The sequence below is a fragment of the Paroedura picta genome, chromosome 17 (genome assembly GCF_049243985.1).
Source record: "Paroedura picta isolate Pp20150507F chromosome 17, Ppicta_v3.0, whole genome shotgun sequence".
Taxonomy (NCBI): Eukaryota; Metazoa; Chordata; class Lepidosauria; order Squamata; family Gekkonidae; genus Paroedura; species Paroedura picta.
Window position 1 is genome coordinate 14,791,796 of NC_135385.1, and position 25,700 is coordinate 14,817,495.

General features: G+C 52.1%; 1 protein-coding gene across 5 annotated transcripts in view; it reads left to right on the forward strand.

Moving 5' to 3' along the window:
* LOC143826976 (SUN domain-containing protein 1-like) overlaps window positions 1–23,016 on the forward strand; it is a 29,021-nt gene extending 6,005 nt beyond the window's left edge. For 2 of the 5 annotated variants that reach the window (XM_077316060.1, XM_077316057.1), the window contains 17 exons: window positions 1,601–1,762; window positions 2,902–3,095; window positions 5,079–5,105; window positions 7,259–7,381; window positions 8,864–8,947; window positions 9,758–9,868; window positions 14,963–15,056; window positions 15,377–15,435; window positions 16,101–16,246; window positions 16,641–16,865; window positions 17,527–17,604; window positions 18,716–18,868; window positions 19,777–19,861; window positions 20,454–20,569; window positions 21,049–21,216; window positions 21,384–21,476; window positions 22,277–23,016. In XM_077316060.1, the coding sequence (XP_077172175.1) occupies window positions 1,601–1,762; window positions 2,902–3,095; window positions 5,079–5,105; window positions 7,259–7,381; window positions 8,864–8,947; window positions 9,758–9,868; window positions 14,963–15,056; window positions 15,377–15,435; window positions 16,101–16,246; window positions 16,641–16,865; window positions 17,527–17,604; window positions 18,716–18,868; window positions 19,777–19,861; window positions 20,454–20,569; window positions 21,049–21,216; window positions 21,384–21,476; window positions 22,277–22,390 (2,032 nt within the window). In that variant the 3' untranslated portion in view covers window positions 22,391–23,016. The remainder of the gene's footprint in view (window positions 1–1,600; window positions 1,763–2,901; window positions 3,096–5,078; window positions 5,106–7,258; window positions 7,382–8,863; window positions 8,948–9,757; window positions 9,869–14,962; window positions 15,057–15,376; window positions 15,436–16,100; window positions 16,247–16,640; window positions 16,866–17,526; window positions 17,605–18,715; window positions 18,869–19,776; window positions 19,862–20,453; window positions 20,570–21,048; window positions 21,217–21,383; window positions 21,477–22,276) is intronic. The other 3 variants (XM_077316058.1, XM_077316059.1, XM_077316061.1) reach the window with 3 other exon arrangements.
* Window positions 23,017–25,700: the final 2,684 nt, after the last annotated feature.

The window sequence follows — 25,700 nt, forward strand, 5'->3', positions numbered from 1 at the left end:
TGTGAAGGCTGGAATGGGTGGAGCGCCAGTTCCCTGACAGTCTTCCCCAGGGCCCTGAGTCACCAGTCGGCCTGCCCTCGAGGAAACGGCCCCTCCTGCTTTTCATGAAGCCATCAGGAATGGACGGGCTTGCCCAGGCCTTGAACACATGTCACGAGGCAGCATGGCCCTCAGGCAAGCCCGGCAGGGAAGCTTTACCAAATTGGAAGAGGCCTGGTTGTTTTAGGCTCTTGATGTGCTGGACGTGGCTTAGGGAAAAGGTGTGCAGGTGGGCAGGCTGGTAAAAAATGGGCAGGCTTGTAAAGTTCTGAATGTCTTTGGCCTCTGAAGTGCGAGACCAAACTTTAATGCTGAACCAAGATCTCTTTGTAAGGCACCGAGGAGGGCTGGAGCTGCAAGGCCTCGTTCTGGCAGTGCCCATGCCATTCCCCTCTCTGGGTGTGCAGCCCTGGGATGTGATGCTGTGCCAAGCCGAAGGCAAATGCCCGGCGTCAGCTGTCCTTAGTGCCTGGCACTTGATTTGAATAGGCTGCTTGTCGGTATTACTGACGTATGGGAGGGGGTAAACAGCTGAACGATGGCAACTGTCAACCGTACATAAGGGAAGGCAGTATCCAAATAAATTATTGATGTCTGTGTCTCAAAAGGCAAGTAGTCTTGGCTTGGCTGGTGAAGAAGTCATTCCCGTAGAGCAGGGGTGGCCAGATGGTGACTCTCTATCCCCATGAGCACTTGCTGGCAGGGGCTTATGGGAATTGTAGTTTATGGACATCTGGACAGCCACGGTCTTGGCCATGCCTGCCAGGGTGCCCTGGTTGCTTCGCCCAGCTGACTGGGGCTGGAATTCAGCCTGCTCTGGGTGTGGGAGTGGTCCAATGGGAGGGACCATGAGTCTGTTTGCTAGAGCTTTTCAGACTCTTGGTGGAGGCTCAAAGGTCTGAATAGTTGCATCCATGTAGAAAGCTAGCATGTAAGGGAAGCTTGGGGCTCGTAAACTACGTTTCCAGAAGCTCTAAGCTTTGAAGCGTTTATTTGCGGCCTTTCGAGAGAGCTCCCAAGGAGGAATTGTTGTTATGTGCGAAGTCGTGTCCGACCCATCGCGACCCCATGGACAATGATCCTCCAGGCCTTCCTGTCCTCCACCATTCCCCGGAGTCCATTTAAGTTTGCACCCAAGGAGGAATACGAGCCATTAAATCTTGAAACGCAAAGTCCCACAGCTGTAAAATGTAATATTTTTACACATCCTGCAGACTAATTTGCTCTTGCGCAGAAGCGCAAATGATTAAAACGGATCTTTGCAGCAGTCCATGTCACAAACTTCGAGTTTCTCCCCTCGGAGGCGATGCTTGCCTCGGGCTGTCTGGAGCTCATTTCGGTGCTCGGGGCTCCCCCGGCAGCCGCTGAGTGACCTGGGAGAAGGGGGCTTGTGGGAGGGAAGTGTCCCTGCAGAGAGAAAGGACACGTGTGCAGGTCCAAGAGTGTGAAGCTGGGAAAGGTTACAGCCTGTGCCTTGAATGCGATTCCGAAGCCGAAAGGCGACCAGCTGCGTTCCTTCCCCGCCACACAAAATTTCCTTCCCTTTCTGTTCCAATTCTAGCTACTCCTCAGCTGCTCTGGATTTTGAGACGATCTACAATCTAGATCCGATTTTTGACTCTCCAAAGATGTCGCGCCGTAGCTTGCGCTTATCTGCTGCCGCGTACGGCTCACCGGAGGGTGGCTCGTATGCCAGGAAGATGCCGGAACCACAGTTGCCTAGGTATGTGCGCCTTCGGAGAGCCCCTTCATGGACATCCCCCACTGACCCGGTCCCAAGCCGTGCCAAGCCCATCCTAAGTTTCTCTCTGTGTTTTTGCATGTTGCGTGGAAAGAGGTCATGGTTTGAAAACTGTAGGAAAAGTATTTTCAGGCCCGAGAGAGAGACAGAGAGAGAGACAGAGAGAGAGGGCTCCTCTACCAGTCAAGGGCAGTTCACCCCAGCCGAGAAATACTTGCTGTTGCCCTTGGGGAAATGTTTAGACAGGCTTAACTCTCCCCATGAAGCCGGTGAAGCCCAAAATAACTGCCCTTTGGAGGGCTCTTGTCCTGATTTTCACGGGCTGTTTTCAAGTAAATCCAAATAAATTGGGCCGTTTAAACCTGGAGGGTTAGCATCTGCGGACCACCCTTCCCTTGAAAATTATAGTGCAGTGAGCCCTTCCGTTGTTTTGGGTCCTCTCCCAACAGCGGTGTAGAAAACAACCGTACGCCTTCCGGAGGGCATAATGTTTCACGTCAGTCGTTCACATCGGGCACAGGATTTGGAGAGGCTCGGAAGCGGCGAGAGATGCTTTGGGTGGGTGGGAGGGGGGGAAGGGGTCATATTCCCCACCGGGGGGGATCCTGAGGGCGAGTGATCCCCATCCATGCTTACTCCTGGCATGAGAGCAGGGACTTCAGAGCAGGGACTTTGTACAATAAGAAACTGGTCAGCTGCCAGCTGGCCATATTCCCTTTTCTTCTGTGGGTACCTTCCTGGGTGCAGCCCATTACTTCTCCATGCATGCGCCACGCATTGATGACGCTTAAACCGCAGCCCGGCCCGTGGACAGAAAACCTGCTCCCTTTCTGTCACTGTCGCTAACTCTGAGCCGGCCCCCGCTGCCTCTACACCCTCCCCCGAATTTGAAATGAGTATCCGAGTTGGCCTGAAGGAGCACAATAAAATCAGAGTCCAGTAGCAGCTTTAAGACCAACCAAGATTTATTCCAGGCGGGAGCTTTCGAGTCTGAGGAAGGGTGCTTGCCCTCGAAAGCTCACGCCCTGAATAAATCCTTGCTGGCCTTCAAGGTGCCACCGGATGTCAGCGAATAAATCACACTCACTCCCTGCCTTTCCCCTTTGGTTTCCTTTCGAAAGAACTACTAGACAACGGAAAAACGTGGTCCAGCCATCGGAACCCTTGAGGCGGAGCCCAAGAAGGAGCAGTGCATCCAGCTCTTCGGTGTCCAGCCAAAGCAGCTTTAGCAGCCGCACCAGTAACACCTCGTATCTGACCGTTGTCTTGGACAAGACTTCGATTCAGGAGCAGACTGCTGTCAAGCACCTCTGGGGTAACGAACATGCTTTTCCTCCCCTGACCGTTCGGGATAGTTCCGCAGCTGCACAAATCTGGGTTTTAGTGGGAGGCGGTGCCATGCCTGATTTGGCAGAGCCCCAGAGCTGCCCTCGTGCCCCTGGGGGGGTCCGGCTGGGATCGAAAGAGCCGCTCGGGGCCCTGCAGTTTTTCAGTTCAATAGCCTCTCTAGTTCACGACGCAGCCGGATCTGGCCCATGCACCGGTTGGCAATCGCCAGGGCAGGAGGGAGGGAGGCCCCCAGACACCGCCCCGCCTTCAGGGGCTCTGCCAAACTGTTAGAGGCGCTCATAATACATGAGATGTGTCACCGGTCCTGCTGCAGAGCTCAAGAAGACTTTGTCGTCCTGCCCGCTTTGCCTTTTGCTGCCAATTGGACAGGTATTATCCAAAAAAGAGAGAGAGGGAGATTAGAGAGATTGTATATCCCAATCCAGTTCGTGGGCACGTGAGACACATGAAGATATGAAATACTAGGGAAATAAAGGCTTTAAAAAACACAGTCAGATGCCCGAGACATTAGAGAAGGGGGAGCAAACAGGCAAAGAAGATGGTTCTAAAGTTGCTAATATCTCCTCTCACAGGGGCAGGTGGGAGGGTGGGGCATGGCTGGAATAGGGTGGGAGGGTGGGGCATGGCTGGAATTTGCTCTCTGGAAAGAGCTTTTGGGGAGGGGGAGCATCTGTAGCGTTCTGGACCCCAAAGGGTGGGGGGGAAGGGGGGAAATGTCTTGTCCTCGCTAAGCGACCATTTCTGGTTCACCTCTCACCATATTATTATTATTATTATTATTATTATTATTATTATTATTATTATTATTATTATTATTATTATTATTATTATTACGATTACGATTACGATTACTATTACTATTATTCGATTTATTGCCAGCCACTCCCTTGCGGCTCGTGACGGGTTACAACATCTTAAAACCCCATAAAATCCATTAAAACAACGCTATAGCTTCAACAATATTAGTTAGCTAACTATCATGGCAAGATTGGCTACTTCCCCTTCCTACTACTGTCAGGTGGAGAGGGGATCCAGATGGTACCAGTCTCAATCCCACTCCCAGATCCCGGGGGGCATAGATGTTAGCTTTGGCCTCAACCATAAACCTGGCGGAAGAGCTCCGTCTTGCAGGCCCTGCGGAACGATGGAAGATCCCGCAGGGCCCGCAGCTCTCCCGGGAGCTCATTCCACCAGGCAGGGGCCAGGACCGAAAAGGCCCTGGCCCTGGTCGAGGCCAGGCATGCTTCCCTGGGGCCGGGCTTATTCTTCCACTTATTCTGGGAGAAAGAAACACGGGACCGGCCCCTGCTGCAGGCATAGTTTTTAGCGGCTTAGCGACTTCCTTAGCTGGCTCATGGGACTCTCTTCCCCTCAGGGGGAAGGCAGTCATCCTAGGTTTTCGTTGAGCAGTTCAAGGGGTCACCTCTAACCGAGCAACAGGAATTCAGGGCTCGCCCACTACCTCTAGCCTCTAGCCTCCCCTCAGAAGCTATGTAGGAAAGGGGTTTTGTCCTGTGCATCAACCTTCTCCAAACAGTCCGGCCATTCGCTGCCTTGCTCAGATCTTGTAAACAGAGGGCCGTGGCCGTCTCCTGCTGAGTCTTCCCGTTTTCCTTCAACTTTCCCTAGCGTGGTCGTCTTTTCCAGCGACTCTCCTCTTAAGTAATCCCATTTCAGTCATTTGAGGCCCTAGGGAGCATTTGGGCTTCATTGGTTCTCAAAGCCAAATGCACAGGAGCCGTCAGACTGTCAGAGGCAAGTGATGCCTAACCAGGTAGAAGTTGGTGGCCCCCCAAAAAAGCAACTTCTCCACAGATTCAGAGCTGCCCATGTGCAGTCGACAGCTTCCGACTGTGCTTTCCGCTTGTGCTTCCGCCCTTTCTGGTCACTCAGCCTTCCACCCTTTGTATCTCTTACGAAGTCACATTGCGCATCCCTTTCCTTTTAGGTCTCGACGATGATGGGGATCTGAAAGGTAACTTGGACCCAGTGTGTTCTGTGTGTCTTGTAGCCCCCTCGGTTCCTTGAGCGGGAGGGTAACGTTTCAGACCCTTGCAACCCGACAGAAGGACAGACCACAGGCCAATGGGGACACGGCAGCTGCCCAGAGCCAATCGGCACTGAGCAACGGCTACACCGGGAATGACTCACCGCCTTCTCGGCAGCCCACATGCCGCCCACCAGAATTTACTCCAGGGACCGGAGCCAAAAACACAAGTACGGTAAGTAGAGGACTGTTCTGAGGGGGAAGTCTGAGAAGGAGGAATGGTCTGCAGACTCGCCATTGTTTCGGAAAAGATGTTTGACGGCTGCATGTTTGAAGATTGAATGTTTGAAGGCTGAATGTTTGATGGCTGCATGTTTGACGATTGAATGTTTGAAGGCTGGATCGTCTGTGAGAGATGCTGACCTGAACGTGTGGGGTTGTTTTGGTCCAGGAGCGTAGTCCACAAGGCTGGAGAGCCGAGACTTCCCCGTGTCCCTACGGCATTTTGATCCGTGACCGTCTCCTGCGCTGAAGGGGTTTGTGCGCACTGGCGGAGACAGAAGACCCTCTGCAGAAGCGGCAATTTCAACCTTTTTTTTTTAACCAGCCTTTTCCAACCTTTTGGAGCCCCTGAAATAATTTTTCAGACTTCAGAGAGCCCTGGAAGTGATGTCAGCTGGCCACGCCCCCAGAAGTGACAACACCACCCACGTCCTGAGCCTTCCTTTTGCTCCCTCCCCCCTGCTCTGCCTCGCAGAGGCTGGAAAGAAGAGGAGAAGCTGAGAAGCCAGCCTGGACCCCACCCCCAATACACCACACCACTTGAGGACTCCGGGGGTCCATGGACCCCTGGTTTGGAAGTCCGGCTCTGGACCTTAAAGCGAAGCATGAAGATTAGTTGCTTCTTCCAGATCTAGGTGCTTCGGACCACTTCTGTCACTGATCGCCTGGGGCTGTTCTCAGGCAGACCGCCGACCCTTAATCTGTTCCGAGAATTTTTGCAGCACCAGCTTGCTACATCCACAGGCCACTGAAACAAGGATTGCCTCAGAGTCGCACCAAAGAGAGCTACTAGGAGAAGTTTTTTTTCTCTTTGTAACTTAAGTACATAATGCGGAAGTTGGACCACAAGGAAGGCCGAGCGTCAAAGAATTGAGGATTTTGAACTCTGGTGCTGGAGAAGACTCTTGCGAGTCCCTTGGACTGCAAGGCGAACAAACCGGTTAGTCCTAGAGTATATCAGCCCTGCCTGCTCCTTAGAAGGCCACATCCTGAAGATGAAACTCAAATCCTTTGGCCACCTCAGGAGGAGGAAGGACTCCCTGGAGAAGAGCCTAATGCTGGGAGCGATCGAGGGCAAAAGAAGAAGGGGGCGACAGAGAATGAGGTGGATGGATGGTGCCACTGAAGCAGTAGGTGCAAACTTAAATGGACTCCGGGGAATGGTAGAGGACGGGAAGGCCTGGAGGATCATTGTCCATGGGGTCGCGATGGGTCAAACACGACTACGCAACTAACAACAACAACAACATAATGCAACTGGGCGATTCCAGAGCAGGTCTCGTCCAACGTGATATCCAGCACTTCTGCCACCTTGCCCAGTTCCAGTCCAATTCACTGAAGTTTCTTGTAGTTGATGGCAGACACCGTGAGAGTCATTTGACAAATGAACACTTTTTGGCCTTCCTGGGCCCTCTTCCAAGCCGCTGCATTGCCCACTGGTTTGCCGACGCTCTAAATGGGGTCCGGAACAAAACAAATTGGGAATCCGGCAGAGGCAGGGAGACAGACTCCGGTTCCCCCCTAACGGGATGTGAATGCTGGAGGAAGAGCTTGTTGGCAGGTGCTTGAGCCTTTTCACTAACCTCTAAGGAACGGACACTTTTTCCCTTGCAAAAGTCAGTTCTGCACCTGCTGGACAGTGGAGCAATTCCTCGTGCGGACTACGTAACGGGGCTCTTTTATAGCCAGTGATAAGGACTCTCCCCTGAACCGCGCAAGAGAATGTTTGTTGTTGTTTGGGTGAATGGTGATTCTCGTGTCCAGACTTGGACGACCACGACCGTCGAGGATGAAAATTGACTTCTTTCCTGGAACTCTGGCAGGGAAATGACGTTTGATCCCCGTGCCTTTTTTACTAGGGGGCCTCACTTTCTACACAAGTAAGATTCTGGAAGCGGCCAAGTCCTCCATGACGTCTGTCCCATCCCTCTTAGTGCAGCTCTTTCACGTGGTCTTGCTGCGGCTGGGCTATGAGTTGAAAGGTACTTCTCCTCTTAAGCAGCCACTCTCCCTCCATTGACGCCACACACCACCGCTGAAAGCTACAACCTGTGCCCTTGTGTGTCTGCGTGTGTGCGAGTGCGTGGGTGTGTGTGCACGGTCTCTCCCATCTTCCACTGAGCAGCTTGAGGGGGCCTTCCATTGCGACTTGGCTGGTTCCTTTCTCCCATTCACTTCTCCTCCATGGGCCACCTCTTTTCCCCCCATGGAAGCGCTTGGCATGCAGGAGCGAAGCTGCGGTGTGGGTCTCGTCCTTCCTGCCGTGGAATCCCACAGGCTTCACCGGGAGACTTCGGCCTTTCTGGCTTTCGCTTTTCATCTTTTCTCTGTTTCCTCCGTGTGCTACATGTGCCAGTGTTCCCTTTGCTTATGCTAGCCATTAAGAGTTCGTTGTAATTGGTTACAGCCTTGTGAATGCAGCTGGGTTGCCTGGGGGAAGAAGGAATGTGCATGTGTGTAAACTGTGCCACATTGCACAGGGGCAATGTATCTAAACTCAGGTGTCATCAGGAGGCCCACCAGTGGGGCCAGAAGCCCTCCCACTGCTGCCCCCCTCCCCAAGCACCAAGAAGGCAGAGCATCACTGCCCCAGACCTAAGAACATAAGAGAAGCCATGTTGCCTCAGGTAAATAGCCCATCCAGTCCAGCATTCTGAGTCACACAGTGGCCAAAACCCAGGGGCCATCAGGAGGTCCACCAGCAAGGACAGAACCCCACACAGACACTCTTTCCCACCCCCAAGCACACCCCAGAAGACAGCACACCACTGCCCTAGACCGATTGTTCCACCTATATAGCTGCTGGTGGACTTCCATTCTCTCTTTGTCTCCAGCAGGCCTCTGCTCCACAAGTAGCTTTTTGTATTGATTCATATCCTTCATAGTCTGCCTTTCTCAAGTGGGCTCAGGCAGATTACGCAGAGCGAGTCAACGAAATGGGAAGCATGCCCTGTATTCATGCTTGCCCTTCCCTTTCGGAGCCTTCTTGCTGGTCCCCATGGCCCGTCGCAAAGAAGAAAAGTCCCTGGGTCTTCCTAGCCTTTGGCTCGCGTAGAATGAAGTGTCAGAAGCGAAGGGGCAGAGCAGACATTAGAGCAGGCACATAATTCAAGAGCGGCCCTCTAGAAACGTAACAGAAAGAGTGGTGCCACTGCCCAAAGGCTTGGGAAGAGGCAGGGCACCCGTGCAGCTCATTAAAAACCTGTTTTCAGGTAAGTCTTCCACACCTGCCTTGCTTTTCGAGCACAACATTGTTCGTTCCACTCTCTGTTGTAGGCCAATGAGCTTTAGATGTGCACATTTCCCGGGGCTTCTGGGCTGCAGTCCATTGCTTCCCCCCCTCACTGTGGTGCTGTGTTCTTTCTCCTTCCCTGAGCTCTGCATAACAAGCGAAAGCAGCTCTCTGGGCTGGGCTTCCCGTCCTTCCCCCGGTGAAAACTTCTTTCTTCCTCCCCTTGCTACAGCTTCTTCCGATCCCTATGGAAGCACGGATGTCCAAGGAACCTTCAAGGAGGACTACCAGCTGGGCACAAATGGAGGGTACTTCTGTAAGTGTAGCTTGCTGGTTTTGGGTCGTTGTCATGGGAGGGGGGTGGACCGGCGTGTTCAGACTTCTGGGCGTTGCCGTGACAGTCTGTGGCTTTCTCGAGGCTGGAGGTGACATCTCGCAGTGGCGCGCGCATGCATCCCACTCCCGTCCTTACTCCTCCTGCCACAGAGAATCGGCCCTTTGCAAATTCAAATAAATTAGTCTGCGCTTGTTATACACCTAGCCCAGTTTTCAGAGAGTGCGATGACCTATAAATCAGTCTGCTGAAGTTTTTGGCTTATCGCACAACACAGGGCCAGTGAGGGCCACAGTGTGTCTTGCCTGTGGTCCAGTCCAGCACAGACTCCATCTCAGCCTTGCCCCACCGCCCCTCTGAGTTGCTGAGTGCTCCCTGGCTTGGTTGACAAGTGGCGAAGCCCCCCTCTCCTCCCACAGTAGGGAGACTGCTTCTGTAGCGCCCCAGTGAGGGGCTTCTTCCAAACTTTTAGCCCTGACCTGGCTCTCGGAAGCTAAGCAGGGCGGACCCTGGCTAATCTTTGTGATGAGAGATCTCCAAGGACTTGGGTGCTGGTTTCTCCAATGGCAAGCATCCCTTGTCTACCAGGCAAGCCTGGGCCCCCTGGCTGCAGTCAATAGATAACTATCCAGACTTTTAGCGGTTTTGTACCCCCGCCGACCTCACATGCTCATGGCCGCCACCTTTCTGAAGCCACCCTTCTCCGGAACGTGCTCACAGTGCGTCTCTATCTGTTGCGGATCCGTGACAATGACTTGTCTTGGAATAAAGGATTGTTACCGTAACCAACAGGTGATGACTGTAAGGGGAAGAAACAGCTTGAGGTGCACACAGCAGCCAACATGCGCTCCTCACGGTCTAAAGGGGTCGCAAGGACCATTTGGCACATCTTTTCGTACACAGGTTGACATGTCCTCTCTCTCTCTCTCTCTCTCTCTCTCTCTCTCTCTCTCTCTCTCTCTCTCTCTCTCTCTCTTGTGTGTGCGTTTTGATTTCTCTGATTTCCTGCACAAACCTCTCCCTCGTTGATCGCTCATATTTCCAGTTTTGCTTCCCAAGCTTCCTTGCAAAGGAGGTCAGGCTGAAATCGTCTCAGGACTTAGCACCTCTGCCCCCCCCATCATTTGGCATCATTGCACATGGCACGCAAGGGTCCTCCAGGAGAGGCCATGGCTCAGTGGAAGAGCCTCACAGAAGGTTACAAGCAGGGATGCGCGCTTCGGCTCGGTTCGGCCAGCTTGGCGATCACCAAAGCCCAAGGCAGCCAGCAGTGCAGAGAGGAGGGGGGGTGGCGCACCAGATTGGTATCCTGCGTGCCGCTTCAGGCTTCGGCGATCGCCAAGGTGGCCGAACCGAGCCGAAGCGCACACCCCTACTCCCAAGTTCGATCCCCGGTCTCTCCAGTTTGAAAGGATCATAGAGGAGAGGATGCGGAAGACCCCTGGCCAAATCCGTGGAAAACTATGGCCAACATGAGTATCAATCAATCAAACTTTGTTGCAGTCGTTCCGACCAAGTTGTGTGAAGTTAATACACAAAAGAGCAAAAGAATGTGGTCTTTTAATATAACACAATTTGAAACTGACCATAAAACAGAACTTAAAATAATGCTGATCTGAGCAGAGCCTCCCGACCTTGTTGGCCTGACGGTTTGACTCAGCGGGAGGCACCTTCCCTCGTGTTTATGCGTGTTCAGATGACAGCAGCTGATGCAAAATGTAATTCACACAAATAGAGTCTTCCCGGGAAGCGTAGAACCAGCCCCTGCCATGGCAGCAGTAGATCTACATCCACCCCTCCTGTCTTCGGGAAGAGGCCAGAGGATTCTTTGTTGGCAGGGAGAGATGACAGTGGAGTGATGAAGATGCAGATCCGTTGCCAGGCAACGCTCCCCAAGCCATTCGGGACCGGGCTGGCGAGGGCTCTCCGGTGATCTAAACGGGGGAAGCACTTTAGGAATGGGCTGGGCTTGTCGGGGTGTCAAAGCTGCCGCGTTCCTGCATTTCCTGCAGTACAGGCTTTCCCTCAGAGGCACGCGCAGCACAGAGATGAAAAGCTGTGATTTAAGATGCCTCTAGATTCCTTGGCCATTGAGGGGCCCATGGCATCCCTCTCCCCACCTGTGTGATTTTCCAGTTAGGAAAACAAAAAGGCAGAGCATAGGTTGGATGGTCTTGGATGGTTCTCATCAGATCTCCAGCTAAGCTGGGTCGGCCCTTGGTATTGGGACAGGAGGTGGCCAAGGTAGTCCAGGGTGCTACCAGAGGGGACGGACATGCATTGGGGGTTTAGAAATGGGCAAGGATGCTCCCTTGAGGGTTGGGGTCATGCCTACAGCACTCTGCCGTGTATTCACTGGGTAGAAGCAGAGACACACCGTCAGCCGAAGAGGCATAGGCGGAAAGAAGCAGTTTTGAAGCTGGTGAGGGCGAAAACAATATAAGCAGGACAGATTCCAGAGTACAATCTCGTTTTCATATCTTCATGCAAACCCTTAGTATATAAAAATTATAAAATAAAATAATTATAACAATTTTAATATATATATATATATATATATATATATATATATATATATATATATATATATATATATAAATTCTACCTTTATCAGTATTACGTTGTGTTTCTTTAAAGCGGATTTCTACAAAGATTGCTATCAAAAATAGTCTTCAGCAATCATCAACATACATATTTCACATCAAAATAGCAAATTATTACAGAACATATACCAAACATCTATCCCTTTGATTTAAGACATATATTCTTGAATCTCCAAATTCTCTTTTATATTTAGTATCTCTCAGAAATGGATCTAAATGGAAGAAAGATGTAAACACTTAACATCAAAACTTCCACGTTGGGTTTACAAATGATCTAAAGCCTTAAGGAAAGCATCCACAAGACTAATCATCCTGTTTTCGGTTTGTTCTGAACTTGACGTGAGCACGAGCCACTTCCGATCTTGCTGAAAGGAGCTTTGGTGAGATTCTACCCCCAAAGTGCCGCTTTTAGGGGCAGGGGGAGAGGAAAGGGGCGCGGATGCAGCCGAACTCCTCCGGAAGCGAAGTAAACCATAAACCCTGAACTCTAGATCTCTCCTTGGGCTCATTTCCCCTCTCCCGCCATCTCCACGATGCTGTCGCTTTGAGGTGGGCCTTAAAGCCCTTCTTGAAATAATTCTGTGGAGGGTCCTTGAGAAACTGACCTCAGATTTCCCGTCCTGGTGCGTCCGAGAATTGCAAAGGGGTGATCGCCGGGAGACGAGACGCTAGTTAGCGGTAGGGTTCCTCCGGCACTTGGCGTGTCCTCTCTGAACCCTTGGAAAAAATCATGTTAACAGACCTCTCCCGACTCCTGAGCCCTGCTGAATTGCGAAGTCCTTTCTCTGTAATATCCCCGCTTCTTCATTTCTTATTACGCCAGTGATCCGTGTGAATGTGCAGGTGCGGGAGAGAGAAAGAGAGCGAGAAATGCTTGTGAAATCCACATCTCGCTGGCTTTGATGGCCAGCCCTGCTGGCCGTGTTCGACGCCCTTCTTCCTTTGTGTCACCCTGGGTTCCTTTATGCTGTACGCCAGTGGTCCCCAACCTTTCCGAAGCTGGGGATCGGCAGGGCATTGGGCCGCGGCTGCACGGACCGGCCGCGCCCACGCATCGGGCTGCGCCCGCACGGGCCGCGCATGCGCGATGCGCGGCCTGGCCCTGATTCCCTCTCCCCGCCCTCCCGCAGTAAGAAGCTTCCCGGGCCGCAAGCTTGCGGCCTGGGAAGTTTTTTACTGTGGGGGGGGCGAGGAGAGGGAGCCGTGGCCCGGCGCCATGGCCTTCGCGGCCCACAGGTTGGGGACCACTGCTGTACGCGTTGCAGAGCACGGGGACGGCAGGATGGCTTGCCTCCAAGAAGGTCCTGTCCCTCCTGTGGTTGGCTGTTGTGTCTCCAGGTTACTACTGACTCTGTCTCTGCCTGGTGCCGTTGGGTTTTTCTGCATGCCGTTTCTTGCTTCCGAGGGCAGATTGGCGTCTCCAGCCGCAGGGAGCCCTGGAGGAATATGAACAGGGAGCTCTGAGGATGCCGTTCATTCCCTGCACGGAAAGCACTCCCCGTGAAGGGCCGGTGGGACCCTTTGGCACAGCTGGCCAGGACAGTGGAGGGAAGGGGACAGTCGACTGCCAGGCCAATAGCAGGGGAAATATATATATCTTACCCTCCTTCCACAGAGCTCCTTTTTATGCTCGCTACAGTTGTGAGAAGAGAGAGAACCCGGTAGTTCTGTAAAAATTAACATTTGTGGTAGAGCGCGACCTTTTGTGCGTCACTGCTCACTTCTTCAGATGCAATTGTGAGAGGTGAAGCACGCTCCTGGACCGAGATCACACGGCAGGCATGTCTCCCCAATTCCACTGGGCAGACCACTCCTGTTAAGGGAATCAGATGGTTAGGGGGGATCCTCTGCCTTCCCCTTTCCTCCGGGCCGTCCCCAGCCCTTCCTGTTACTATTCCTCTGCTGGAACAGGAGAGGCACAGCCGCCTTCCTCCCAGTTCTCCTGCGGCAGGCTGATCCTGCCAGTCGGACGGCTCCTGACCGGTTAATCTTGCCTGCCTGGCCCTGCCAAGTCCTAAACGCTTGGCCACTTCCTCAAGAAGAAAGCCAAAAGCGTGAGAACGGGATGCACCACTTTCACCCGGCTCGGAAGTGCTTGTCGCGTGGGAAATGTGTTTCCGTTTGGAGCGACCTTCAGGCTCCCCCCCCTCCCCTGTTCATTAATTTGTGCTTCCTCCTCCTCCTTCTTTTGCTGAATGCTTAAAGTCTTGTGGGGATGTTTCTGCGTGTCAGACTCTCTAATAACACCGCGTACGTTATATAACTAGGCTCCTTCCGGTGTTTGAGGGGCAGGATTGCCTAGTGGCAAAAGCAAGGGGACAGCTCCCGGAGATTGGGAGGACTCCCTCCCCGTAATGCCATGTAAGCTTTGGGCCTCTTACTTTGTTCTCTCTCTGTCTCTCGTCGCTAGGGTTCCCATCAGCGCAATGCGTAACAGTTTGCGTGTGCCCCTTCAGAGCGCGTGATTCGTGTGCTGTTGTCAAATCCCCAGCTGCCGCTTTACTAAATTCCTTGCTGCATGATTTGTGTTTGTAGATTTATCTATCGATTTGCATGCCGCTAATCCGGAACAGCGCAACGTTATTACAACGTTATAGCGCAACATTATTACAAGCTGTTTTTTTTTTTTCATTTGCTCATTTCATTTTGTTTTGAGGCTGCATGTCTGTTGCCATTGGCCAGCATTCCTTCACAGACATGTGTCCTAAGGCGTTGCTTTGTGCTCGATCTGCCCCGTAAGCCAGTGGTTTTCAAACTTTGTTCCCAGAGAAGCTTGCCTTTTCCCTCCAGAGAAAAGCTCCAGAGCAGCAGATGAGCTTTCTTCAAAAACCCAGCCACCATTATGGATTGTTCCCTGCAGCAGTCTTAGCTGTGGCCTAGAGCAGTGGTCCCCAACCTTTCTGAGGGCTGCGCCCGTGGGCCGCGCCCGCGCATCGGGCCGCACCCGCATGGGCGCGGCCAGCCCTGATTCCCTCTCCCCGCCCTCCTGCAGTAAGAAGCTTCCCAGGCCGCAAGCTTGCGGCCTGGGACGTTTTTTACTGCGGGGGGGGGGGCGGGGAGAGGGAGCCGCGGCCCGGCGCCATGGCCTTCGCGGCCCGGTACCGGGCCGCAGCCCGCAGGTTGGGGACCACTGGCCTAGAGTGCCTTTTGGGAGCATGTGGGAGAAAATGAGGTCCAGCAGTCACGTGGGCATTCTTGAACGGTCCCCGGAATTGTCCGAGCTGCATTGAGTTTCCTTGGCAAGGATGGAGAGGTGGGAAAGTTCCCTTAGGGTCGAAAGTTTGAAAACGACTGTCCGAAGCAACTCTGCTTGAAGTCCCCAGTTGATTCCCTTGTCCGAAGCAACTCCGCTTGAAGTCCCCAGTTGATTCCCTTGTCTCCTTTCTTTTCCCAGGGAAGGCCATTTCTGGCATCATTTGGTGGCTTGGGACCGGCTGGTACCAACTTGTCACTGTGATCTCTTTGCTGAATGTATTTATTCTGACCAGGTTGGTAAACACTTGCTAGCAAGTATTTGATTCCCGCGCTCCGGAAGCCGGCTTGTAGGCCAGCCAGTCAATCACGGAGCACCCTTTAGAGCCCTGGGCTTCGGAAGCGGTCTGGTCCCACTAGCAAGCAGGGAGTCCACCGAGCCGGCTGCAGAGGGCCAGGCTCACTAGTACCTCCGTGGAAGCGTGATACACTTGGGAGGTGGATGGTGGCTGTAATGAGGCGTCTGGATCTCGCAGCGGGCAAACCATCTCCTTCTCCCGAGTAACCTGAGTGCTCTGGCTGGCTTTGGAGTGAAGGCCCTGCCTTTCTTTTCCAGATGCCTTCCAAAGCTGTTCAAGATGGTCTTGTACCTCATTCCTGTGTTCCTGCTGATAGGTAAGAGGAAACACATCGTCAGCCTGGGCCGAGGGAGCTTCCTGGTTGAGGCGGCCTGTTTTATTCGGGTGAACGGCTGACCCAGGCCTCCTCCACTGCTGCCTGTGTTTACTGCCTCCAGGAAAGGGGCTTGTCTGGGGGGAGGACATCCCGTGAGGCCACTACGATGTGCGATGGGCACTTTTATAGGATTGTGCGTCTGAGCTGCAAATCTGGACTGTCAATCAGCTGTGCCTTTGATCTATACCTGCACGACCTCACATTTCACGGCTCATCCAGTGCTTCCGGCTGGCTCCGGAATTCGATTCCATGCTCAAAAATGGCATTCCTACAACCCCCACGACCTGACTAGTTCTGTTCGGCGCCCTTTGCCGTATCAGAGTCATCGGAAGGTTACTCCAGTTTGGGGGACAGAGGTATTTTGATCAGCCCTGACCCCGACAAACCCATGTAGCTTCCCCGCAGCCCCGAAATTAAGACGGGAATTCTTAGATCTCATTTCCAAGGGGGCCAGCTGACTGTAACCCTCTTGGACACAGGTTCAGACTCAAGGGGCGACTAGATACAAACAAATGCTATTTGTTGAACTTAAGTTTTTAAAATACAGCTTTGGCCGAGATAATTTCTCCCCTCCCTGTTTTTCTTTTTTAATATTCTTGCTTCAGGTTTATGGTTTTGGGGCTCCGAAGCTTTCCTTTCATTCCTGCCTGTGCTCAATCTGTCAACAATCCTGAACTCTTGCCGCTGGGACTCTTCCGTGAAGTTCCCAGAACCAATTCAGAATTTGCCCAATGCTGCTCGTCTTGCCCAGGTAAGCTGCTTTTTGGGGTGTCCTTGCATAAAGGGGGGGGGGAGTATTGCTTTCTATACCCCGCTTTTCACTGCCCAAAGGAGTCTCAAAGCATCTTACAATTGCCTCCTCTTCTTTTCCCCACAACAAACACCCTGGGAGGCAGGTGGAGCTGAGAGAGCTCTGCTAAGACTGTTCTGGGAGATCAGCCCTGTCAGGGCTGTGACTAGCCCAAGGTCACCCAGCTGGTTGCATGCGGAGGAGCGGGGAATCAAACCCAGCCCCCCAGGTTAGAAGCTATCGCTCTTAACCACAATGCCATACTGGCTACACAGAGAAGGCCTAGAGCCTACAGTGGCCATCTGGGAGTAACGGGGCTAAATCTGGGCCTTTCTTCCTTTCCCCACTGTCTTAGCCACCCACCGTACCCTTTGACTCAAATCGCATGGCCGATCTAGAGAAGAGAATGGCCCTCCTCACGGAGAAGTTTCAGAATCTCAACGGGGAATACGGCCGGATCCTCCACCGCCTTCAGAACTTTCAGGATCAGCTGAACGACAAAAACGAATTGGTGACAACGCTCCAGAACGTGGTGAACGAACTCCTGCGAGAACCCGTAAATCCCACACCCAGCGTGAAGGTGATTGGGAACTGCTGTTCGTCTCTGGGCAGTGGGCCGTGATCGTATCCTTGGGGAAGGGCCCTCTGTGTGGGCGGAAAGCGGAAAGCATTTCCCTCTTGCCGTGGGGGACTTGGCCAAGGATATTCTTTTGTCATCCGCGATCGAAACGATCCGTTACGGATCCGTTCGGCCAGCAGTGGGAGACGGCACATTAGAGCTGCACTCCTAACTAAAGGGATGGTGCATAGCCCCCCCCCCAAGCCCAGCCCAGGTTCCTGTCAGGTGGTCTCTTTCTGTGCCCCCAGGACACCTCTCAGTGTCTCCCAAAAAAGCAGCCCCCCACTCTTGGAGCCCGGGCGGGGAGGGGTGTGGAGAGACCCTCCTTCCTCAAGCAACTCTTTTGGTCCCGCCAAATTCTGGCCACAGATGGGTTGTGCTGAAGGGGCAGGAGGTTCTCCTGAGAATGGGTTGGGGGAAACATCTTTGTCTTTTGTTGGGCTTGTCTCCAAACTAAAAGCCTCCTCTGGTCGAGAGAGGCTTCCCTGGGGTAGGGGAAGACTTGGGAGGGGGGGCATTTTAACATCGGTGTTGAAATGCAGAAGATGTCCAGGGAGGGGGGGGTCCACTCCAGCCTCAGGGTCAATGTAACAAAAATTGGCTTTTCCTCTTCCTTTCGAAGCCTGACTTTGAAGGTATTTTGGAGGATCACATGGACCGCATTCTGGCCATGGAGAACGCTCTCAGCCGGCTGACTGATGTAAGTGTGGCTGCGGCCCTCAGCATGCTCCAAAACCAGGGGTCCCTCAGTGAAAAAGGAGCATGACGGCTTTCTTCCCAGTGCCCGCCTGCCTCTTTAAAGCTTGCATTTGGCACACGGTGGCGCATGCAAAGGCATGCGCGCTTTAGGGGACATGATGCTGAGCTCCAAAAGCCAGGCCAGTGCTCTTTTGCTCCCCGGCATGACGCACCCTGGGAATCTTCTACCCAGTGCATGGCTTCTCTGCATGGCACTTACAGGTTCCTTGGAACAGGAGACATCTTGGAGCACTGGGAAGGCTTTTTCCTACTCCTTTGGCCGATTGAGGCAGTCACGTCATAGCGCCGACGGTTCTGCGTTTATGAACCCTTTCTCGGCTAGGAATTTCGCCAGGCGACCTTGGGGGTAACCTGGCCAGCCCCACAGGGCAGAGCCGGTCGCTTGGATGACATGGCCCCATGCTCAGCACCGCCGTTTTCAGGTTTGAAAAGCCCGAGCAGCTTTTCCGTGGCCTAGATCCCAGGTGGAAACATTCCGCTAACACACTGGACGCCAAAGGGAGGTGGATTGTACATAATCTGGGTTTCCTTCTGGCTTAACTGGCAAAGTCGGAAGAGGCCCCAGCGGAAATAAGATCCATTCCCATTGCAAGAGTCTTACTGGGGGACTCCGTATGTCCAGCGGAGAGGTTGCTCTGAATTACCTCCCCCCCCCCACATAACCTTATGTTCCCTTAATTGTCCTTTGGCAAAGCCTGGATTATAATTAACAGCCACCAGGGAGGAGCTCAAGGAGGGCTCCCCCCCCCCCATTGGCATCCTGCCCCTGTTGTGCAGAGAGAGAAAGAGAGAGAGAATTCAAGCTCCCGTCAGGCACCAAACAGTCCCCACACAGGAGACTGAGGGTCGTCTCTTTGTGTGGTAGGTCCAAATTTCTGTGGCTTGGCAATCTGGCATTTAGGCTGAGAGATTGTGTCACTGTGCCTTGGACTCTGTGTTGCTCCTCAATGCAAAGAGTTATTCCAGCAAAGGCAGAGCCTTCCAGGGGCTCACGGCCCCTGCGATGTTCTGTTTTGCGGCTTTGTTGGCTCACTAAATTCTCAATTCACTAGGAATTTGCCAGCAAGAGCACCGTGCAGATGCTGCTGCGCAACTTGGAGCAGAGAATCATGCGGAGAGTCAATTCCCACATAACCGAGATGAACACCCGGCCCCCGCCGGAGCTGGTGACGGTCATCATGAACGAGGCCGGAGTGACCGAGGAGGTACATGGAGAGGATCGGCGGTTTCTTGCTCGGGGGGAGTGGGGAGTCACTGTTGGCCTTACAAGAGCGCGAGCGTAATGTTTAATGTTGGCGCTCGGCTAATCATAAGACAAGGGACGGCTGTGCTAACCATTCCTCCCGAAAAAGCCGGCCCTGAAGGCTGAGATGCCTGCTAAGGATTGGCCGAAGCAAGCTTGGGTCGGGGGCCAGAACGATTGTGGAAAAGCCCCCTGCAGGGCCCTTTGCTGTATGGGCGATTTCAGCCTTGGCCCCTGCCTGGTAGAACGATCTCCCGGAAGAGTTAAGGGCCCTGACGGAGCTGTCTAAGTTCCGCAGGGCCTGCAAGACGGACCTCTTCCGCCGGGCATCTGGCTGAGGGCAGGAGGGGGTTGACTAGAGTTTGATCAGGGGTCCCACCTTGGCTGAGCATCTCTGTAATACAGCACAACCAATGCTGATAGTAAATTATGTGGGGTGACAGTTAGTTCCGCCACCTGGTGGGTTTCTGTGTGTATTGCTGGGGTTTTAAGGGGGGGGTTATGGGGAAATAGTTGTGGTTTTAATTGTTAGCTGCCTCGAGGCGACAAAAGTCGTGAGAGGCTGGATATAAATCCAAGAAATGGGTGGGTGGGTGGATGGAGGGATGGAGGGATGGTTGAATGGGGTGGAAGGAAGGAAGGGAGGGAGGGAGGGAGGGAGGGGGAGGGAGGGAGGGAAGGAAGGAAGGAAGGAAGGAAGGAAGGAAGGAAGGAAGGAAGGAAGGAAGGAAGGAAGGATGGAAGAGATATGGGGGCAGCTGGCAGTCCGTGGACCCCGTAGGAGTCTCAGCCCACTTGGGAAAGGAAAGGCGAACGAGTCCCTCCGGCTTCTCCAGCTCCTGGTTTCTTCCCTCCCCCCCCCCTTTGCAGCAAGCACACACGATTGTGGACAATGCCCTGAAGCTTAATTCAGAGGACAAGATCGGGATGGCAGACTTTGCACTGGAGTCTGCAGGTGAGAACTGCCGTGGGGAGGGGGGAGAGCTTTTCTCAGAGGCTCAATGCTTCAAAACCTAACCAACACGAACGTTTTAATGTCTGGCTGGGCTAGCCGGAGTAGCTCTCGGGTTCTCACGCCTCGGAGAAATAAGAGAGCAGGTGCCGCCAAATTCGGGAGCTGCAGGGCCATAAGGGATTGTTGCGCTAAGCCAGGCCTCCCCTCGGGCACCAATAATGTGGGCGGGTCTCTGGTTCAAGTGGGGAGGTGCTGAGCTTTGGCGTGCAGAAAGCCACACGCTCAGATCTCGGTTAGGAGTTGGCCAACGCGCTTCCATCTCTCCCTGTGGCAGGATCAGAGCATTGGCCCCCAAAACTGCACTGTTCCTCCTAGGCAGGGCAGCTCCGTGAAGGACGCCACAAGAGGGTGACCGGGCATGCTTGTCTGAACAATCCCCGAAAATGCAGGCGGGACCCGGGGGTGGTTTCCAGTAGCCGAGTCCGTGTAATGTAGGGCTCAGCAGCTTCTGGCAGGCTGAATCACCCAAAGGGTTTCTGGTGATGTGTCCTGTGAGTGGCATGGGACGTGACCCCTGCCTTGTCTCCCCCAGGTGGTAGCATTCTCAGCACCCGCTGCTCTGAGACCTACAATACCCAAACAGCAGTCATCAGCCTTTTCGGGTTCCCCCTTTGGTACTTCTCCCAGTCTCCTCGTGCGGTGATTCAGGTAATTCAAGCGGAAGCCGCCGTATTGATCGCTGGGTTCGATTTGCGGGCCGACCCTCTCTCTGGCAGGCTCGGCAGGGAAAGGCAGCCGTTGGGTGGGCGTCCCAAGGAACAAGGGCCAGAAGGGCCGCTCAGAACCGCTCTAGAGGGGGCCGGTTTCCGCAGATGGGCCAGGACTGGACCAGGCAATTTCCATCCCTCTCAAGTCCCAGAGAGGAGAAAAAAAATATTCTGGGTGATGATGCCATTGCCAGTCGCTCTGCTTGAGGCTGCTTTTGAATCACCACCTCACACGTCTTGAACGATTTGTTCCCAAAAGGCCACCGTATGCCGGCAGGTCCTTCGTAGCCAAAGCGTTAGTTTTCACAGGGCAAAATGCTGTCAGGTGTGCCATTACCCCACCTGTGTGCCTGACCCAGAGCTTTCTCTGTTACTGAGCGTCCGACAGCAGTATTAAACCCCCTCTCCCCATCCATTCAGCCTGAGGTCTACCCGGGAAACTGCTGGGCGTTTAAAGGATCGGAGGGGCATTTGGCGATCCGGCTCTCCATGGATGTCCTTCCGATGGTTTTCACACTGGAGCATATTCCGAAATCGCTTTCGCCCAAAGGAAACATTGACAGTGCGCCAAAAGAATTTGCCGTATACGTGAGTGTCACCAGCAGCCAAGAGAGATGCTTTTGCTCAGGTTGAATGGCAGCTAACGGTGATTCAGAGGGTTTTGGTTCGTTCAGCCAGCTTGGTGCTGCGGTTAGGAGCACAGGCTTCTAATCCGGGAATCCGGGCTTGATTCCCCGCTCCTCCTCGCCATGCAGGGCCTTGCGGATGAATACGACGAAGAAGGCGTCCTGCTAGGACAGTACGTGTATGATCAGGATGAAGAAGCATTACAGATGTTCCCAGTTATGGTAGGTCGACCTCGCTAGGAAATGCAGTTGCCAGAGGCACTTGGGTTCTCTCTCAGTCTCCGTTTTGTCTTTGTGGTCTCGCTCTTTCCGCACCCGTGTGCATAAAGATCACAATGTGTCCCAGTGGAGAAGGCCATCTCAGTGTCACAAAACAATTGAACATGCTGCTTATTCTGGCTATGCAAATATGATTTAAATTTAAATTTCCATTGGATTCTCCCGTCGAGATGGGTTTTCAGCACATTGCAAGGGTATGCAGTGTACCTGAGGGACTGCCTCCCTGCTTATGCCCCTCAAAGAGCTTTACGCTCCACCACCACCAACCGGCTAATGGTCCCTGGCCCTAAAGAAGCCCGCCTGGCCTCAACCAGGGCCAGAGCTTTCTCTGTCCTGGCCCCCACCTGCTGGAATGAGCTCCCGGAGGAGATCAGGGCCCTGACGGATCTAAAACCCTTCCGCAGGGCCTGCAAAAGGGAGCTGTTCCGCCAGGCATTTGGTTGAGACCAGGCATAACCAACAGCGAATGAAGGGCCCCTGCTTTCTCCCTCCCTCCCAGAACTCCATCAGTGCACTCTGGACCTGTTTGCACTATTACACTGTTTTTGCATTGTTTGCAATTATCAGTTATTAGCATTAATGTTATGGTGATTTACATGTTCTGGATCATTTCTACGTTTCATGCAAACCGCCCTGAGCCTCCGGGGAGGGTGGCATATAAATATAATAAATAAATACATCTGTGGCCAACAACCTTAACATTTCCAAAAGTAAGCGAGGCTGTGCCTTTTCCTGTCTTGTAGGAGGTGGTGGACAAGGCGTTCCGGATTGTCGAATTAAAAGTGCTTTCCAACTGGGGAAATCCAGAATTCACCTGCCTGTACCGTTTCCGTGTGCACGGGAGGCTTCCCGAGTAAATGCGGCTACGTTTTACCTGCTAGGACAATCCCCCCCCCCCCCGTTATATATGTATATAAGTATAGAAAATCCCAACTTAAATTATATCCCTGTGGCTAATGGGGCTATATGGTTTGCCGAGATAGACAAAAAGCCCTCAAATATTTATTTATTTTTTAAAAAGTTACCTCTGGAGTTAAGCTAGAGATTTATTGAGTTAAGGTTAAGCTAGAGATAGAGCCAACGGCCTGTGGAGGATTTGCTAAATATGTACAGGCGTTTCATATACTGTAGGTTAAAGATATAAAATATATAAATATACTGATAGGTCTGTAGAAATCTAAATTGGGGAGCTGAGAGGGTGGGGGCTATTTTGAATAACTCTAACTTCATTGACTAACTTATTTTTAAAGAGCAAAAAAAAAAAAAGGAGGGAGGGAGGGAGGGGGGAAATAGGACTTTGTGCAATGTATTTTTGTAAGTGCTTTTTCCAGAATATTTGTCTCTGTTATCCTTTGCGGCCTTTCCAATTTGCTGCCTTTCCTATTAAAAATGTTTTAAGAGTTTTGATTCCCCACCCCCCTCTGCCCTATAAGTGCATGTAGTATTTCAAAGTAAGTAATAAAGTTTCTTTATTTGTTTGGAACGTGTGGTGAATGGTTCAAAATCTCTCAGGGAACGAGCGCTCCTCGAGAACCAGTCGGATCGCAAACACCCTTGCGTAGCCACAAATGTTTGCGTGTGGCACCAACTCCCCTTAGAATTTGTGATCGCCTCACAGCAGGCAGTTCACTGGGAAAGCAACACACAAAAATTTGAGCAACAACCTGGTTGACGTTCAGAAAGATTAGCCAACTTGTCATTGCTAACTCTGTCTCTGTCTCTGTGTCTCTTTCTCTCTCTGTTTGTCTCTGTCTCTGTGTCCCCCTGTCTCTGTCTCTCTGTCTCTCTCTTTGTCTCTCTCTCTGGCTGTTAGCTGCAATGGCAAAATAGGATCCTGGGCTGGCATGAAACTGGTTGGATATTAGGCATGTAGTTATTTGTGGAGAAGGATGGAACACCTGGTGTGGGCGGTTTTGGGGTAGGGTCACCAGTCCCAGGCTGAGAAACTCATGGAGATTTGTAGAGGGTGGAGCTTGCAGAGGACAGAGACCTCCAGCGCTCTCCAGGCCACACTCCGGAGCAGCCATTCTCTCCGGGGGAACAGATCTTTGTAGTCTGGATGTGTAATTCGGGGAGTTCTCCAGGTCGATCTATGGTGTGCCCTGTGGTGTCCCTATGTGTCATGAAGATTGGCTAGGGAGCCCCATAGATGAGGGAGGTATGTCTGTGAATGGGGTGGGAATTAGAACTGGAGGCAATTAGGGCTCGATGCCTGGCTAATCTTTGTCTCGGCTGGGGTTGGGAAGACCGTCCACCCACTTCAGCCTTGGTGCAGAGCTGGGGGAGGACGGGCTCAAATCTCCTTTTTTCAAGTGTGGTGTAATCACTAGCCATACTGGGCATCTGTCTCACTGGAGGAGGGTTTGGGGTGCCCAGTGGAGTAAGTTGTGAGGGTGAAGTGAAGGAAGGGCGATCCACGAGGGAAAGGTTGCAGTACGATGTACTAAAGCAAGCTGGGGATTGGAGCAGTGTTGGTCAACCTTTTGACCTTGGAAGAACCCCTGAACTCTTTTTCAGGCTTCAGGGAACCCTAGAAGTAGGGACACGCCCCTTCAGAGAAGGAGGCACGGAAGTAAAATGCAGGAGCCATCTGATCGATTGAGCAATTGATCATTTATCATTTCCACTGTGGCCTGTAGAGCAACAGGGGAAATGCGCTCCAGTGACATCTATGGATGTCAGTGGCCATACCAACTTCTGGGAAAGGTCGTGTAACTCTGCTGAAGCTCTTGTGTGACCCCAAGATTCCCCGGCACCCTGGTTGGTAATCCCCGGACTGGAAAGTAAAATTAAGCAGAAATATATACATATTTTAATTTGCTTCTGTTTTAATGATTGCCTGACTTCCAATCTCCCCTAGAAGAGAACCACATAGAGTGCCACCACAAATAAACTCACGCTGAAATAAAAGTTGTCAATCTCTCACAGGCCCCGAGCTGTTGTGTGGTGGTGTGTGATAGTCGCCCAAGAGCACTGGTTGCAAACTCTAGGTAGGGAGATTCCCTGAGATTTGGTGGGGGCCATGAACAGAGGCTGGATAGCCCTCTGACAGAGAGGCTGATTCTGTGAAGGCTCAAGGGGGCAGCAGGTGACAGTGGACCACCAGGAAACCCAACAAAACCCAGTTATCCAAAAGGGGAAAAAATCTCTATTTTGCTACACGGGAGTGTAAAGATACAGTCACTGAAGAGCAAGAACAGTAATCTGTTGGGGATTTTGAAAAACGCCCTTGCAAAGGAGGGATTGTATTTTTTTAAATCACTCTTAAAAAGTATTGATCAATTTGTACAATGCCCCTCTTGGACCTCAGTGTCTAAGCCTCCAACTGCTTTGCAGCTAACCCTTAGCTGAGAAAAACAGAACCTTTCCAAGCCAATTGGTACAATAAATTTTATATGTCAATAATTCTTTTAAGGAACAACCAAAACGGTTTCTAGATATACTCTGTTTTCACAATTTTTCTTCAGTGGTTGATTCCTTATACTCTTACCAAGCAATTTTTATATATATAAATAGGCCACTGGCTCTGTAAAGTATTGTGGGGAATGTCAAGTCAAAAAACATTCCATCAGCTCTCATTGACAAGCTATTAGGGAGAGGCTGAACCTGGCCTGTCCATCACCCCTGCATTTGGGGGGAAGCCCCCAAGGACACACTTTCGGCTCTGCAACGGAGTCACCTGCAAAACATCAAAATAGAACTTGGGGAATTTCAGCACAGCCACCAGAGTTGTACTCCTCTGGAGAAGGGTGGCCGCTGCTTAAGTGATCAGCACATCCTTGTGGGTCTGGATCCTTTTCGAATTACAGCAGCACTCTTAAGACTCCTGTTGGGAAAAAGTTCTTCAAACTGATAACATGCAAAAATACATTACACTCATGTATTACACAATGGAGTGCCGTGTCTTCCACAAGAGTCTTCAATGTGTTTTTTTAAGTTCTTTCTGGAGGAATGCCTTATTTTGTTCCATTAAAGATCAGCTGGAGATGATACTATCTATTTTCTGAACTTTTTATACCGCCCTTCCATACGGCTCAGGGTGGTTTACATATAACGTTTTGGGGTAATACATGGAATGGCCATTAGTCTAATGGACTGTTGACTAGTGTTTGATAAGTATATATAGTAGAAAAGAGCAAAAGTTCAGTAGTGAAAGTGTTGAATCTG